We start from the raw sequence: 17,286 nt of genomic DNA, 5'->3' as shown, positions 1-17,286 counted from the left end.
CAGAAGGATATAAGCAAAACCGATGGCACCGCGGATGTCCCCGATACACCTATACAAGATCGCCCTCTAGTGACGGAACATATGAACAACATCAGACAATCGATTCTACGGTTGAAAGAGAAATTAAAAGAGGACCCAATTTTTGATATAGAGGATATTACACCAATCCTCCAACTATCTCCATCACCCCTGAAAGATAGTTCACTGAATTTGTCAATTTTGACTGTTCATGAAACTAGTCCACCACCATCCTCTATAGACTCCAAGCCAGTAACGGTAGATAATTCCCAAGCTGGACAAGAAGCTTTGGTTCCTTTCTTGAAAACGGTTAGGGAGTCACTACACATGTTCTCAGTGACAGCCGAGATTCATCAACCACCTCAAAAGGAAACTGACATCCCCTTAAAAATAGATCTAATCAATCTTTCAGGTGACACTGATAAAATGGAAAAGGGGTTATCCCGTTTGCGAAGCAAGCCATCCTCCCTCCCCGAGGAATCTACTCCTAGGAACACCATGGGACCTCAAAATAATTCTTTAGAGGAAGGCAACAACAAAACAAGGACAATAATGGACTACTTCACTCCAGGGAAAGCCACAAAACGAAAACTCAACGTGGAACCAGAGAAGGAAAGAACAAACAACAACGAAAAAATTAAGCGAAACTCCTAAAGAAACCTAATATGGATACCACCAAAAAGGATCAAACCATCAAAATCTTTAATCTGTCAGATCATATTCTGAATCAAGGAGAATTATTCTTGTTACAAAAAGGTCTTTCCTTCTGCCCCAAATACCATCCCAAAAAATTTGATTTATTTCTTGATTTACATAGCTTCACTAGAAAACTGACTTTACAACGCCATTTTTCCCTACCCAACAATACCTCAAAAACCATTGGACCTGAGACAACAGAAGCAATAGGGATACATCCCACAATTAGGAACAAATCCAGATTCTACCCTGTGGAGAGCCAGGGACACCTATTAAAGGCCTTTCACAACTCTGTAGCTGAGGAATTCAAATCCCTCCCTGACAAATTTCCCTCCCATTCAAAAGAGGGATATCTTTCTAAGAACGAACAAGCATCACTGAAAGTTTTACAGGACAATACAGACATTGTAATTCGCCCCGCCGATAAGGGCGGAGGTGTTGTAATTCAGAACTATAATGATTATAACACCGAAGCCTGGAAAATACTAGGGGATATCTCATATTATCAGCGAATAAGTAACGATCCCCTACCGGATCTAAAAAAAACAAATATCTACCCTCCTAGAGGAGGGTCTGCAGCAACAAATACTCACAAAAAAAGAGAAGAATTTCTTATGGATACCCAATCCGAAAATGGCATTTTACTATCATTTACCTAAAATCCATAAAGACCAGACACACCCACCAGGAAGACCCATTATATCGGGTATAAACAGTATAACTAGCAATATTTCACAATACCTCGACCTAGTACTTCAACCTTACATCCAAAACCTACCAAGCTATCTTAAAAACTCGGACGATCTAATCACCACTCTGAAAGATGTCACATGGGACGTGTCAGCGCTGTACTCTAATATAAGACACGACCTAGGTCTAGCATTCACCGCTTTCTTTCTGGAAAACGATCCCGGTATACCACCACAACAAACCTCATTCCTTTTGAAATGTTTGGAGACCATTCTAAAGAACAACTTTTTTACATATGACGGGGCGACCTTCCACCAAACGAAAGGAACAGCAATGGGGACTAGAGTCGCCCCGTCATATGCTAACCTGTTTATGGGACAATTTGAGGACAAATTCCTCAGAAAGAACCCTTTGTTCCAAGAAAACACAGTCATCTATAAAAGGTATATCGGATGACCTGTTTTTGCTGTGGAAAGGTTCCCCTGAAAAACTTGAGACATTAATCAATGAAATCAACAGAAATGACTGGGGCATTACCTTAACCCCAAATTTCTCGGACACCACCATTGAATTTTTAGACCTGCAAATCTCACATATCAGTAACAAAATCATTACATCCACCTACTTCAAGTCAGTAGACTCAAATAGCTCCGTACCATTTCTAAGCGGCCATTACAGCAAATGGAAACACAGTATCCCATATGGCCAATTTCGTCGTATCCGAAAAAATTGTACAGATACCAGAACTTTTGTTACACAATCCAAAACCCTAAAAAAACGGTTCAAAGCGAAAGGATATCCAAAATCCTTGGTAGACAATGCCTACCAAAAACCTTACTACCCACCCAATATGACTGCTTGGCTACCACCTCCACGGCTGTTGTGCCCCTGCTTGACAGGAACACACCGACAGAACCTAAAATGGAAAGTAAAAACAAACACATGAGAGAAGAAGAAACCAAAGAAGAAATAAAGAAAAAAGAAGAACAAAAGACTGTAATAGAAGAATCAAACAAACTGAAATGGAAAAAGACAGTTAACCAGACCTCTGATAAGATGAAATATACCAGTAATTTTATTAGGAACATACTAAAAAAACATTGGGGTCTTTTGAAGTGTGATCCATATCTGAAAGATATTTTACCTGCACGACCGCTAATAACTTTCAGGAGGGCCCCCTCTTTGAAGAACATGCTGGCTCCTAGCCGCTTAAAGAAACAAAAAAAAAAAGCGTCGAACACCATGGAAACTACACTGAAAAAAGGAGTATTCAGATGCAATAACAAAAGATGTCTGTGCTGTAAAACAATAACTGACCGTGACACTTCTTACTCAAGTTTCCATACAAAAGAAAAATTTAATATACAATTTCACCTCATATGTCAGTCCCAATTTGTGATCTATCTAATCAACTGTTGTTGTGGGCTGCAATATGTTGGTCGCACATCACAGAAACTGCACCTAAGGACCAACTAACACAGAAGTAACATCAAAAAAGGTTACATGAAGCACAGTCTGTCACGTCACATTACTCTAAAACATAGAGATGTGGAGAACTCATTCTCGATTACTCCCATTGATTTTATTCCCAGTCATACCACCAACCAATCAGAAGCCCTAGCGAAGAGGGAAATGTTTTGGATGCACAGGCTAGAATCGCTACAACCCCATGGATTGAATGAGGCAGTAGAATTAATATACTGAAGAGGCGCCCTTCAGCTGAATATAGCCATGTCCAGAGAAACATGATAATGTTTATGCACTCTGTCAAACATGGTCTTTACGCACACCTCTTTCAGCGCCGGGATAATACGGCATCTGAATACAAGTGGATTTAATAACACCACCATGGATACTGATATCTTTTTGCGACAAATACGCAATATCTGAAATGCACCACCGAACTACAACCATGGAAATCCTATAGACCGAAATACGGTTGAACTAAAAACACACCTTACTTCCAAACAAATATAAAATCTATCCCCTTTAGGTGTTTCTTCCAAATGTGATGTCTACCCAAAGTGATTTTTCAAATTAGAGAGGTATTCGTCCTCACCCACCACTTGCCAACATCTGCTGTACCCCTCCCAGTGATCTTAATATGCGATCACTGAGTCTCCCCACCACTATCCCGGACTAGCCTGCTGTTGTGAGCCACCCGAAACTCCACCTGAGCTTAAAGATATATACAGATCTTTTTGAGACTGAAAAAACATGCAGCCAAATAAGTTTTTTAATTTGGATTTTACTTTGGACCTGTCGTGGATTGCAAACAACCGGATTACACGACCCCCCCTATCTATGTCTAACAGCAACCTGTCAGCGCGGCGATCTGCTGTCAGCCCGGGATGATTTTGCAAACAGGACGAGTCTCCCATCCTCCGTGTGGCCGGCTGATGCCTGCTGCGCTTTTTTCACTTTTCCAGAAACCATATCATTAGACCACTGAGTGCAGTCATAGTCCCAGGTGGCCCAATATATGAGCCACCTGGAAGTGTTTCTTTTTTTCTTTTCTGTAATAAGATTTCTGACAGGTATCCTTTTAATTGACTTCCGATATGTGTAATAAAAAACACGATAGAATTGTATTGTGATATATATGTAATGTCTGCAATATGACCCGTTGTAGTAATTTCGCAGGCTTTTTTTTGTATAAATAAGAAGGGAGCCTATCCCTAATCAGCATTGGATCTGACGAAGAGGGGGTCTCCGCCCCTCGAAACGCGTTATCCCCTGTAACTACCTGCATGAATAAATACCTTTTTGATCTATCAAATTCCCGACTTTGTGGATGTCAATTCTACATTGCTAATTGGAAAGGAGCGCTTCCCAGCACCGCATTTTTTCTGATCACAGATCCCACCTTCCTTCTCCCCTAACCGGACGTCCAGGACCAGCTCCCGAGACGACCAGGTGCCAGCAGCCCTTCCATTGCTACATTTTGCCCAGGGATCTGGGATCAAAGCCTACTACGGTTGCCAGAAAGTTAAAGGGGTACTCCGTCCCTAGACATCCCCTATCCAAAGGATAGGGGATAAGATGTCAGATCGCCGCGGTCCCGCTGCTGGGGACCCCCGGGATTGCCGCTGCGGCACCCCGCTGTCATTACTGCACAGAGAGAGTTCGCTCTGCATGTAATGACGGGTAGTACAGGGGCCGGAGCATCGTTACGTCACGGCCCTGCCCCTCGTGACGTCACGGCCCGCCCCCTTCAATACGAGTCTATGGGAGGGGGCGTGGCGGTCGTCACGCCCCTGCCATAGACTTGTATTGAGGGGGCGGGCCGTGATGTCACGAGGGATGGAGCCATGACGTCACGTTGCTCCGTCCCCTGTATCGCCGTCATTACGCACAGAGCGAACTTGCTCTGTGCAGTAATGACAGCGGGGTGCCGCAATGGCGATCCCGAGGGTCCCCAGCAGTGGGACCGCGGCGATCTGACATCTTATCCCCTATCCTTCACCTGTAATAGAGATACAGCGTAGTATCGGTGGCCTATAACAACATCTCCTGCGGGGTGCACATACGAAAAGTATGAATATATAAATAAATGCAATAAAGAAAGCATGTACCGTATTTATCGGCGTATAACACGCACTTTTTAGGCTAAAATTTTTAGCCTAAAGTCTGTGTGCGTGTTTTACGCCGATACACCCCCAGGAAAGGCAGGGGGAGAGAGGCCGTCGCTGCCCGCTTCTCTCAGTGGTTGGTACAGTATTTGGCAGTATTATATTCATGGAGTACAGTGGTTGGCAGTATTATATTCGGGGGTACAGTATTTGGCAGTATTATATTTGGGGGTACAGTGGTTGGCAGTATTATATTCAGGGGTACAGTATTTGGCAGTATTATATTCGGGGGTTTGCAGTATTATATTCAGGGGTACAGTGTGTGGTAGTATTATATTCAGGGGTACAGTGGTTGGCAGTATTATATTCAGGGGTACAGTGGTTGGCAGCATTATATTCAGGGGTACAGTGGTTGGCAGTATTATATTCAGGGTACAGTATTTGGCAAGGTTATAATGATTATTGTCATCATACAGAGGATGAGGATCTACTGACAAATTAAGGAACCAATGATGTCCAGGTGTCAGACTCTGCAGAGAAGATGGAAGAAATCCTGGTGTCTGGACCAGATGAAGAAGGAAAGTAAAGACAACAGAGAAGACGTCACTCAGGTCAGTGATATCATTGTGTATTTTCCTAACTGTCCCATCAGAGCTGTAGTCACTGATATCATTGTGTAGTCTCCTGACTGTCCCATCAGCTGTAGTCACTTCAGACATGATGTCAGTTGCAGCTTTCCAACATCTGAGGAGCCACTTGAACCAAGGTGATTGGTGGGGTCCCATGAGTCAGACCCCCACCATAAAAATGGGCTGTTTATTTTAAAATGCCTGGGCCTATTTTTGGTCCCAGTCTGGCCCTGCCTGTAAGTCACTTCTATTACTAAGGAGCCAAGGAACCAGGGGGTGCCAAGGGGTGTTGTGCTAAGTCCAGGGGTGCGAGTGTAAAGGGGAGCACTGCCCTCTGCCTCCCAGCTAGATACGGGTCAGGCTGACCCGGGGGAATACTCACGGGGCCTGGGCCGCACACTGAGAGGGACAGGGGCCACCCGGAGCCCACCTCAGGAGCCGTTCCATCCACCTGTGGTGGACAAGGCAAGTGGCGACACTACACGTGCGGGGTAAGTGGAGGCCCTCCGGTGGGGTCTAGGTACATGAGGGGGCACAGTGCTGGGGGGGGGGGGGGGCCAGGCACATTCTTTGCACAGGGGCCCTCTGCTGTCTGTGTCCGCCCCTGATAGAGATACAGCGTAGTATTTACTTTTACAACACGAAGCCCGCACGATCCTGAGGACTGGGGCTCAGGGTCCTGTTGGCTTTAATAATCGACTAGACATGTCTCCCTTTTTGGTATAATTCCTACTCTTCTATACTTCACACTTTTGCTTCAATACGTTAGTTATTTTCAATTTTTTTTGTTGGTTAGGTTCTATTTTTCTGCTATTGTTTATATTCATTAGTGGTTTCTTTATAAGCTCTGCTGCTGTTAAATACCTGGCGCAATGACGTAATTTTGAGGCCAGAAAAAGCACGCATTCACGTGTGAAACAGCCGGCATAGCCTCCGAGCGCCCATCTACCAGGCTCCAATGCTGATACCCAGCTTTCCGTGAACCGGACTCCCACACCGAGCTGTCTTGGCTGAGCGGTGAGTGCACGTACCTTATTTATCGGGGTATACCACGCACCGGCCTATAACACGCACCCTCATTTTACCAAGGATATTTGGGTAAAAAAAGTTTTTTTACCCAAATGTCCATGGTAAAATAAGGGTGCGTGTGTGCGCGTGTATACCCCGATATACCCCCAGGGGTGCACATACGAAAAGTATGAAGTATAAATAAATGCAATAAAGAAAGCATGTACCGTATTTATCGGTGTATAACACGCACTTTTTAGGCTAAAATTTTTAGCCTAAAGTCTGTGTGCGTGTTATACGCCGATACACCCCCAGGAAAGGCAGGGGGAGAGAGGCCGTCGCTGCCCGCTTCTCTCCCCCTGCCTTTCCTGGGGTCTAGAGCGCTGCTGTCGGCCCTTCTCACCCCCTGGTTATCGGCGCCGCTGCCCGTTCTGTCCCCCTGACTATCGGTGCCGGCGCCGATAGCCAGGGGGAGAGAAGCGGCGCCGACAGCCAGGGGGAGAGAAGGGGCAGCGGCACCCATTGCCGGCGCCGCTGCCCCGTTGCCTCCCCCCATCCCCGGTGGCATAATTACCTGAGTCGGGTCCGCGCTGCTCCAGGCCTCCGGCGTGCGTCCCCAGCGTCGTTGCTATGCGCTGAACGTTGCGGCGCATGACGTCAGTGCGCCGCGCCGTGCATAGCAACAGACGCTGGGGACGCACGACGGAGGCCTGGCAATGGGTGCCGCTGCCCCTTCTCTCCCCCTGGCTGTCGGCGCCGCTTCTCTCCCCCTGGCTATCGGCGCCGGCACCGATAGTCAGGGGGACAGAACGGGCAGCGGCGCCGATAACCAGGGGGTGAGAAGGGCCGACAGCAGCGCTCTAGACCCCAGGAAAGGCAGGGGGAGAGAAGCGGGCAGCGACGGCCTCTCTCCCCCTGCCTTTCCTGGGGGTGTATCGGCATATAACACGCACACAGACTTTAGGCTAAAAATTTTAGCCTAAAAAGTGCGTGTTATACGCCGATAAAAACGGTACATGCTTTCTTTATTGCATTTATTTATACTTCATACTTTTCGTATGTGCACCCCTGGGGGTATATCGGGGTATACACGCGCACACACGCACCCTCATTTTACCATGGACATTTGGGTAAAAAACTTTTTTTACCCAAATATCCTTGGTAAAATGAGGGTGCGTGTTATAGGCCGGTGCGTGGTATACCCCGATAAATAAGGTACGTGCACTCACCGCTCAGCCAAGACAGCTCGGTGTGGGAGTCCGGTTCACGGAAAGCTGGGTATCAGCATTGGAGCCTGGTAGATGGGCGCTCGGAGGCTATGCCGGCTGTTTCACACGTGAATGCGTGCTTTTTCTGGCCTCAAAATTACGTCATTGCGCCAGGTATTTAACAGCAGCAGAGCTTATAAAGAAACCACTAATGAATATAAACAATAGCAGAAAAATAGAACCTAACCAACAAAAAAAATTGAAAATAACTAACGTATTGAAGCAAAAGTGTGAAGTATAGAAGAGTATGAATTATACCAAAAAGGGAGACATGTCTAGTCGATTATTAAAGCCGACAGGACCCTGAGCCCCAGTCCTCAGGATCGTGCGGGCTTCGTGTTGTAAAAGTAAATACTACGCTGTATCTCTATCAGGGGCGGACACAGACAGCAGAGGGCCCCTGTGCAAAGAATGTGCCTGGCCCCCCCCCCCCCCCCCCCCAGCACTGTGCCCCCTCATGTACCTAGACCCCACCGGAGGGCCTCCACTTACCCCGCACGTGTAGTGTCGCCACTTGCCTTGTCCACCACAGGTGGATGGAACGGCTCCTGAGGTGGGCTCCGGGTGGCCCCTGTCCCTCTCAGTGTGCGGCCCAGGCCCCGTGAGTATTCCCCCGGGTCAGCCTGACCCGTATCTAGCTGGGAGGCAGAGGGCAGTGCTCCCCTTTACACTCGCACCCCTGGACTTAGCACAACACCCCTTGGCACCCCCTGGTTCCTTGGCTCCTTAGTAATAGAAGTGACTTACAGGCAGGGCCAGACTGGGACCAAAAATAGGCCCAGGCATTTTAAAATAAACAGCCCATTTTTATGGTGGGGGTCTGACTCATGGGACCCCACCAATCACCTTGGTTCAAGTGGCTCCTCAGATGTTGGAAAGCTGCAACTGACATCATGTCTGAAGTGACTACAGCTGATGGGACAGTCAGGAGACTACACAATGATATCAGTGACTACAGCTCTGATGGGACAGTTAGGAAAATACACAATGATATCACTGACCTGAGTGACGTCTTCTCTGTTGTCTTTACTTTCCTTCTTCATCTGGTCCAGACACCAGGATTTCTTCCATCTTCTCTGCAGAGTCTGACACCTGGACATCATTGGTTCCTTAATTTGTCAGTAGATCCTCATCCTCTGTATGATGACAATAATCATTATAACCTTGCCAAATACTGTACCCTGAATATAATACTGCCAACCACTGTACCCCTGAATATAATGCTGCCAACCACTGTACCCCTGAATATAATACTGCCAACCACTGTACCCCTGAATATAATACTACCACACACTGTACCCCTGAATATAATACTGCAAACCCCCGAATATAATACTGCCAAATACTGTACCCCTGAATATAATACTGCCAACCACTGTACCCCCGAATATAATACTGCCAAACACTGTACCCCCGAATATAATACTGCCAACCACTGTACTCCATGAATATAATACTGCCAAATACTGTACCAACCACTGAATCATCCCATACACCCCACGCACTCCATCCTCAGTCTCCTCATCACCCCATACACCCCACGCACCCCATCCTCAGTCTCCTCACCACCCCATACACCCCACGCACCCCATCCTCAGTTTCCTCATCACCCCATGCACTCCATCCTCAGTCTCCTCATCACCCCATACACCTCACGCACCCCATCCTCAGTCTCCTCATGACCCCATGCACTCCATCCTCAGTCTCCTCATCACCCCATGCACTCCATCCTCAGTCTCATCATCACCCCATACACCCCATGCACTACATCCTCAGTCTCCTCATCACCCCATGCACTCCATCCTCAGTCTCCTCATCACCCCCATACACCCCACGCACTCCATCCTCAGTCTCCTCTTCACCCCATATACCTTAAGCACCTCATCTTTATTACACAGCTGACACCCCCCCCCCCCCCCCGGTCCTTCTCATCAGGGCTGCCATCAGAAATTTTGGGGCCCCTTACACAGGTCAAGGCCCCCTTCAACCCCTCCCCGCCCCCAGGTAATTTTTAGATTGCATATACTTACCAATGCTGTGCCATAGCACAGAATTGATCAGTGTTATTGGCGCTACCTTACTACAGGCTGTTGAAGCTTTCTGCACTAATGGAGCACAGATCAGACGAGCCGGAGGCAGATAGGTACCCTCCGCTGAGTTGATCGGGACACCACAATTTTGCTGTGGTCCCGATCAGCTCCTCTGGGCTATCTGGCAACCTATTTTCATACTTTTAGATGCTGCAATGAACTTTGATTGTGGCATCTAATGTGGTTAATGCTGGACATCACCCTGATTGGTGAACTCTGGCATTAGCCACATGTCCCAGCTCTAACCAACCGGTTATGAAGCATAGAACTGGAGGGGGGCAGGACGTACATTTACACCCTGCAACCTTAAGAAAATACACATATACAGCCCCATATGCGTACACAGCCTCTATACAGCGCCAATACACACATATAGTCATGGCCGTAAATGTTGGCACCCCTGAAATTTTTCTATAAAATTCTCACAGAAAAGGATTGCAGTAACACAGGTTTTGCTATACACATGTTTATTCCCTTTGTGTGTATTGGAACTAACCCCAAAAAAGGGAGGAAAAAAGCAAATTGGACATAATGTCACACCAAACTCCAAAAATGGTCTGGACAAAATTATTGGCACCCTTTCAAAATTGTGGATAAATAAGATTGTTTCAAAGAATGTGATGTTCCTTTAAACTCACCTGGGGCAAGTAACAGGTGTGGGCAATATCAAAATCACACCTGAAAGCAGATAAAAAGGAGAGAAGTTCACTTAGTCTTGGCATTGTGTGTCTGTGTGTGCCACACTAAGCATGGACAACAGAAAGAGGAGAAGAGAACTGTCTGAGGACTTGAGAACCAAAATTGTGGAAAAATATCAACAATCTCAAGGTCACAAGTCCATCTCCAGAGATCTAGATTTGCCTTTGTCCACAGTGCGCAACATTATCAAGAAGTTTACAACCCATGGCACTGTAGATAATCTCCCTGGGCATGGATGGAAGAGAAATATTAATTAAAGGTGTAAACGCATTATAGTCCGGATGGTGGATAAGCAGCCCCAAACAAGTTCCAAAGATATTCAAGCTGTCCTGCAGGCTCAGGGAGCATCAGAGTCAGTCAACATTTAAATGAAATGAAACGCTTATGGAGGGGACCCTAGAGGACCCCACTGCTGACACTGAGACATAAAAAAGCAAGACTACATTTTGCCAAAATGAACTTGATTAACCAAAATCCTTCTGGGAAAACGTCTTGTGGACAGATGAGACCAAGATAGAGCATTTTGTCCACCAGTGACATATGGTGGAGGTCAATGATGTTTTGGGTTGTTTTGCTGCCTCTGGCACTGGGGGCCTTGTACAAGACATCATGAAATCTGAGGATTACCAACGGATTTTGGGTCGCACTGTACAGCCCAGTGTCAGAAAGCTGGGTTTCAACATCAATGTGTTAGTCTTATATACATTCTTATACAATCATGTGTTCCATGTCTCTCGCAAGAATCCTTGTCAGTTATTTTATATATTTGCATGTATTCAGAATTAGTAGTGTTAGTTTTGTAGTCACACTCATTATTAGTATATTATTGAGAGTTTTAGCACATTCCAAAACATCAATGCATAAATCCTCTCTCTGGCAGACTACAATCTCAGTCTCTTATTGCGTGCTATCAAATGAATGGCATTTAATACATACAGTGCATACAACATAACTGTTCTTAGGACATCTTCATATCTGCAGGTACTATTAGTTACCCAATGCCCACATTCTAAAATTAGTCACATGAAGTAAACAAACAATCCTCCACATTAGTGTGAAACAAAAGCTGTTATCCTGATGTTGCTTCCTAATTGGCTTTCCTTTTTCTTTTAGACTCTATACGTTTCCGGCTGCCCCACTATATAGACACACACTGCCATCATACACACATATACAGCCACTATACACAAACACTGCCACTATATATACACACACTGCCATCATACACACATATACAGCCACTATATACACATACACTGCCACTATATATACACACTGCCCCTTTATACACACATTGCCATCATACACATACACAGCTTCTATATACATATACACTGCCACTATATATACACACACTGCCATCATACACACATATACAGCCACTATATACACATACACTGTATATACACACACTGCCATCATACACACATATACAGCCACTATATACACATACACTGCCACTATATAGACACACACTGCCATCATACACACATATACAGCCACTATATACACATACACTGCCACTATATATACACACTGCCCCTTTATACACACATTGCCATCATACACATACACAGCTTCTATATGCATATACACTGCCACTATATATACACACACACTGCCATCGTACACACATATACAGCCACTATATACACATACACTGCCACTGTATATACACACACTGCCATCATACACACATATACAGCCACTATATACACATACACTGCCACTATATAGACACACACTGCCATCATACACACATATACAGCCACTATATACACATACACTGCCACTATATAGACACACACTGCCATCATACACACATATACAGCCACTATATACACATACACTGCCACTATATAGACACACACTGCCATCATACACACATGGCCACACACTGCCATCATACACACATATACAGCCACTATATACACATACACTGCCTCTATATACACACACTGCCCATGTATACACACATGGCCATCATACACATACACAGCTTCTATATGCATATACACTGCCACTATATAGACACACACTGCCATCATACACACATATACAGCCACTATACACAAACACTGACACTATATAGACACACACTGCCATCATACACACATATACAGCCACTATATACAAACACTGACACTATATAGACACACATTGCCCCTGTATACACACATATACAGCCACTATATACACATACACTGCCTCTATATACACACACTGCCCCTGTATACACACATGGCCATCATACACATACACAGCTTCTATATGCATATACACTGCCACTATATAGACACACACTGCCATCATACACACATATACAGCCACTATATACACATACACTGCCACTGTATATACACACACTGCCATCATACACACATATACAGCCACTATATACACATACACTGCCTCTATATACACACACTGCCCCTGTATACACACATGGCCATCATACACATATACAGCTTCTATATACACATACACAGCTTCTATATACACATACACAGCTGCTATATACACACACAGCCATCATATACACACATGCACTGCCCCCCCACACACACACAGCCATCATACACTGCCCCCATACACACACACACACACACAGCCATCATACACTGCCCCCATACATACACACACACACACACACACAGCCATCATACACTGCCCCCATACAAGTTAGTACCTGTGTGCAGTGTAACCTGCTGCTCCGCTCCTCTATTGCAGGAACTGGGCAGGAAGAGGAGGGACACGTGAGCTGACGTCACTGGTCAGCTGCTACTAGCAGGCCCTGCTGGTAACTGAGAGCCGCGCACAGGCATGTCTCATACCAACTGCAGCCCCTGACATTTTAAAGTGACAGAGTGCTGCCCTCCGGACGGCGCTCGCTCCAGCCCCCGCTGGCCAGTCTGGGCAACAGACAGGGCAGGGCTGGAACATAAGAAAAAAGAATATGATGTAGTCAGTCAGTGTACAGTAAGGCCCCCCCAGCCGTCAGTGAGTGACAGTCACTCACTGACTCGCAAGAAAGAGTGTTGGGGCCAGTTGGGCCTCCCTGAGGGTCCGGGCCCCTTACTGGGGTATCGGTTGTACCCCCCTGATGACGGCCCTGCCTGTCCGTCTCGCCCGGCCGGTTTAAAGGTAAATTACTGCTGTCAGCGGCAGGTCCGGGACCTGTTGCTGCAGCATTTAGTATGAAGTACTGGCAGGGGGCCCTGCAGGGGCCCAGACTGTGAGGCCCAGGCTGTGACCTGGGCCACTAGGTGGGCCCCCTAACATGCTGGGCCCCTGTGCAGCCGAACCGGCTGAACAGGTGATATGTCCGCCTCTGATCTCTATTACAGGTGAAGTAAGCTTTTTGTGTGCCCTCTCCTTTCTTGCCTCTCCATGTTTTTTTGTTTGCCTAGTTATTCTGGAGATTGAGCACCTGTTTGTATTACCCACCAGCACCTGTACTATCTGAATATGGATATGGACACTCAGTAAGTAGAATCATCAGGGCCTAATAGTACGGAACGAGATGGCGCAGGGGCGTTTTTTTCGTCTTGCAATAGCTTGGATGAAATTAGAGTTTTGAGCGTGAAGGCTTTCGAATACAAGGTTACTAACCTAGCAAACAAATAATTGAGACTTTTTTGGACAATTAACTCTTTAAAGGCATACCAAGAAAGTGGATGTGTCCCCTTCACGGTTTTTGGATAATTTGAACTTCATGGAGACCTGGAAAAGTGCTCACGCTACACATTCTGAAAAGTTACTAGCCTTGGTTTTAGAACGGAACCAGCAAGAGTATCTTAGTATTACAGAAGAGCTTTGTAAAACCAAAAAGGAACTTCGAACAAGATTGTCCCTGCAACAAGCTGAAGTTTTCTTTTCAGCAATTTAGAAAAGAAAAACAAAATTACTGAGAATGAGGTTAAGGAGCAGAAGCACGATAAATTTATTTGCGATAAAAAGGACTATGATAGTAATAATATCTTTACATGGAGGAATCAAAAACAACCAAGAGGAGGCACAAGAGGTGGCGGCAGATGGTGTTTTCAGAGAAAACGCAGCAGCCCGATTATTGGACAACAGATTCGGATACAGTGGTCCCTCAAGTTACAATATTAATTGGTTCCAGGACGACCATTGTATGTTGAATTCATTGTATGTTGAGACCATAACTCTATGGAAACCTGGTAATTGGTTCTGAAGCCACCAAAATGTCATCCAAAAAATAGGAAAACGTGAGGATTAAAGATAAATAAGTACCGTATTTATCGGCGTATAACACGCACTTTTTAGGCTAAAATTTTTAGCCTTAAGTCTATGTGCGTGTTATACGCCGATACACCCCCAGGAAAGGCAGGGGGAGAGAGGCCGTCGCTGCCCGCTTCTCTCCCCCTGCCTTTCCTGGGGTCTAGAGCCCTGCTGCCGGCCCTTCTCTCCCCCTGCCCCGTTGCCTCCCCCCATCCCCGGTGGCATAATTACCTGGGTCTGGTCCGCGCTGCTGCAGGCCTCCGGCGTGCGTCCCCGGCGTCGTTGCTATGCGCTGCACATCGCGGCGCATGACGTCAGTGCGCCGCGCCGTGCATAGCAACGACGCAGAGGACGCGCGCCGGAGGCCTGCAGCAGCGCGGACCCGACCCAGGTAATTATGCCACCGGGGATGGGGGAGGCAACGGGCCAGCGGCGCCGGCAATGGGTGTCGCTGCCCCTTCTCTCCCCCTGGCTGTCGGCGCCACTTCTCTCCCCCTGGCTATCGGCGCCGGCACCGATAGTCAGGGGGACAGAACGGGCAGCGGCGCCGATAGCCAGGGGGAGAGAAGGGCCGGCAGCAGCGCTCTAGACCCCAGGAAAGGCAGGGGGAGAGAAGCGGGCAGCGACGGCCTCTCTCCCCCTGCCTTTCCTGGGGGTGTATCGGGGTATACATGCGCACACACGCACCCTCATTTTACCATGGATATTTGGGTAAAAAACTTTTTTTATCCAAATATCCTTGGTAAAATGAGGGTGCGTGTTATAGGCCGGTGCGTGGTATACCCCGATAAATACGGTAGATAACTAATATAGATAAAAAGGAGGAGAAAACACAACGGGGCGCTCCCTGTGTAGTATTTCTTAGAAAAAAGGATGAAAAAGATACCCGGCACCGATACCCAAGGTGACGTACTGACCTTTGAGACGTTGCGCACAGAAGTGTGTGGGGCTTCAGAGGTATGGTGGGGGGTAGGAAGAGATGAAGATGGTAACAGTCTGCTGCTCTCACCCCTTGTATTCCGTATTGCCGAGGGAGACGGACAATGATGCGAATGTAGAGAGTGAAAAATAATCCACAATAATAGCTACAGAAAGAACATATACATAAATGTCAAAATAAATGGAAATACAAAGACTTAAAAAGCACACATAAAAAAAGGGGGTATAATGGTGATGACCAGGAGGGTCATAAAACAAGTGGTCTAAAAACAAGTAAAAACCAACAAGTGAAAAAGGACTTGAATGTGTAGGCCTATATGGAGGGAGTTGTGAATGCACATAATTTGCCATGTCCCTAGGCATTTAGATGCGGACATGGGACATGTGCAGGGGCTTATAACGGATGTAACTCAGACGTGTGCTGAAAAAAGGGGGGAGTTGGAACCAGGATAAGGTGGACCAATCCCGCTAGCGGGGATGCAGTGGGCGGGCTGCACCACAATGGTGATCAATATCCAGCCTGGGGAGGGTTTGTGGGGGACTCCGTGGCTGTATTACAGGCCGGCAGGTTCACAGGCGCAGTGGTAGGATGCACAGAGTCAGGGCTGGGGGCGGGCATCTGGGCGGGGAACAAGGTTCCCCGGAGCACCGCTGTGAGGTGAGTGAAAGGGCTGTGAGCCGGGCTGCGGGCATCTAGTCGGGGACCTGAGTTCCCCAGAGCGCCGCCGGGTGGTGGGTGGTAGGGGGAAAGGGGTACTTGCGCTGTGGGCATCTCAATGGGGAACAGAGTTCTCCAGAGTGCCGCCGGGCAGAGGGTAGGAGGTGGGAGGAGTAGGTACTTACGTTTGTGTAGTCCTGGCAAGGGTTCCTGCAGGCGGGCATTTGGATCCAGCGTGTCGGCTCTCCGTTATATACATGGGTGCCGCCACTAGGGTTCTGCAACACAGCGTGTGAGGTCACTTCCGGCCGTGCGCAGTGGATAGCGGGATCGCCTATATCGCCGGGGAAGTTAGGCAGGCGCATGGGGTGGCTGATATGCGTGGCAGGCGCATGTGGTGGCTGGTATGCACATAGTGGGGTGCAGTTAATGTCTGGTGCAGACCCCAAATAAGCTCCCAGTGTGGGATAGGATGGATGTGGTGAACAGAGCCGTTAAATAAAGGATCTGGATGACCGGATTGGATGGATGTTGTCCTGGGGGTGTGTCAGGGGGCATGGATATGTGGGGGGGGAGGGCTGGATAGTCAGGCTGGGATGGGGCAGGGTGAGGGTGGAGGGGTGACTAGGGTAGGTCGGGATGGGATGGGATGGGGCAAGGTGAGGGTGGCTGGGGTGGTTTAGGGTGGGACAGAGTGAGAGGGGTGGTGTAGGGGGGGGGAAGAAGGGGGGAGGAGCCGCCAGGGGGAAAAAAGGGGGGAGGAGCCGAGGGTAG

At 47.3% G+C, this 17,286-nt stretch overlaps 1 protein-coding gene across 1 annotated transcript in view; it reads right to left on the bottom strand.

Annotated features, from left to right (window-relative positions):
- LOC130273447 (maternal DNA replication licensing factor mcm6) overlaps positions 1–17,011 on the bottom strand; it is a 321,467-nt gene extending 304,456 nt beyond the window's left edge. Inside the window, exons 1-2 of the mRNA XM_056520266.1 lie at positions 16,698–17,011; positions 15,833–16,000 (exon numbers count right to left, since the gene is read on the bottom strand). Coding sequence (XP_056376241.1) covers positions 15,833–16,000; positions 16,698–16,771 — 242 coding nt within the window. The 5' untranslated portion in view covers positions 16,772–17,011. The remainder of the gene's footprint in view (positions 1–15,832; positions 16,001–16,697) is intronic.
- Between the last annotated feature and the right edge of the window lie 275 nt (positions 17,012–17,286).

This window comes from Hyla sarda, chromosome 5 (genome assembly GCF_029499605.1).
Source record: "Hyla sarda isolate aHylSar1 chromosome 5, aHylSar1.hap1, whole genome shotgun sequence".
In the NCBI taxonomy this organism is placed as follows: Eukaryota; Metazoa; Chordata; class Amphibia; order Anura; family Hylidae; genus Hyla; species Hyla sarda.
Note: the sequence above shows the minus strand (reverse complement) of the source record. Positions and strands in the feature narration are given on the sequence as shown.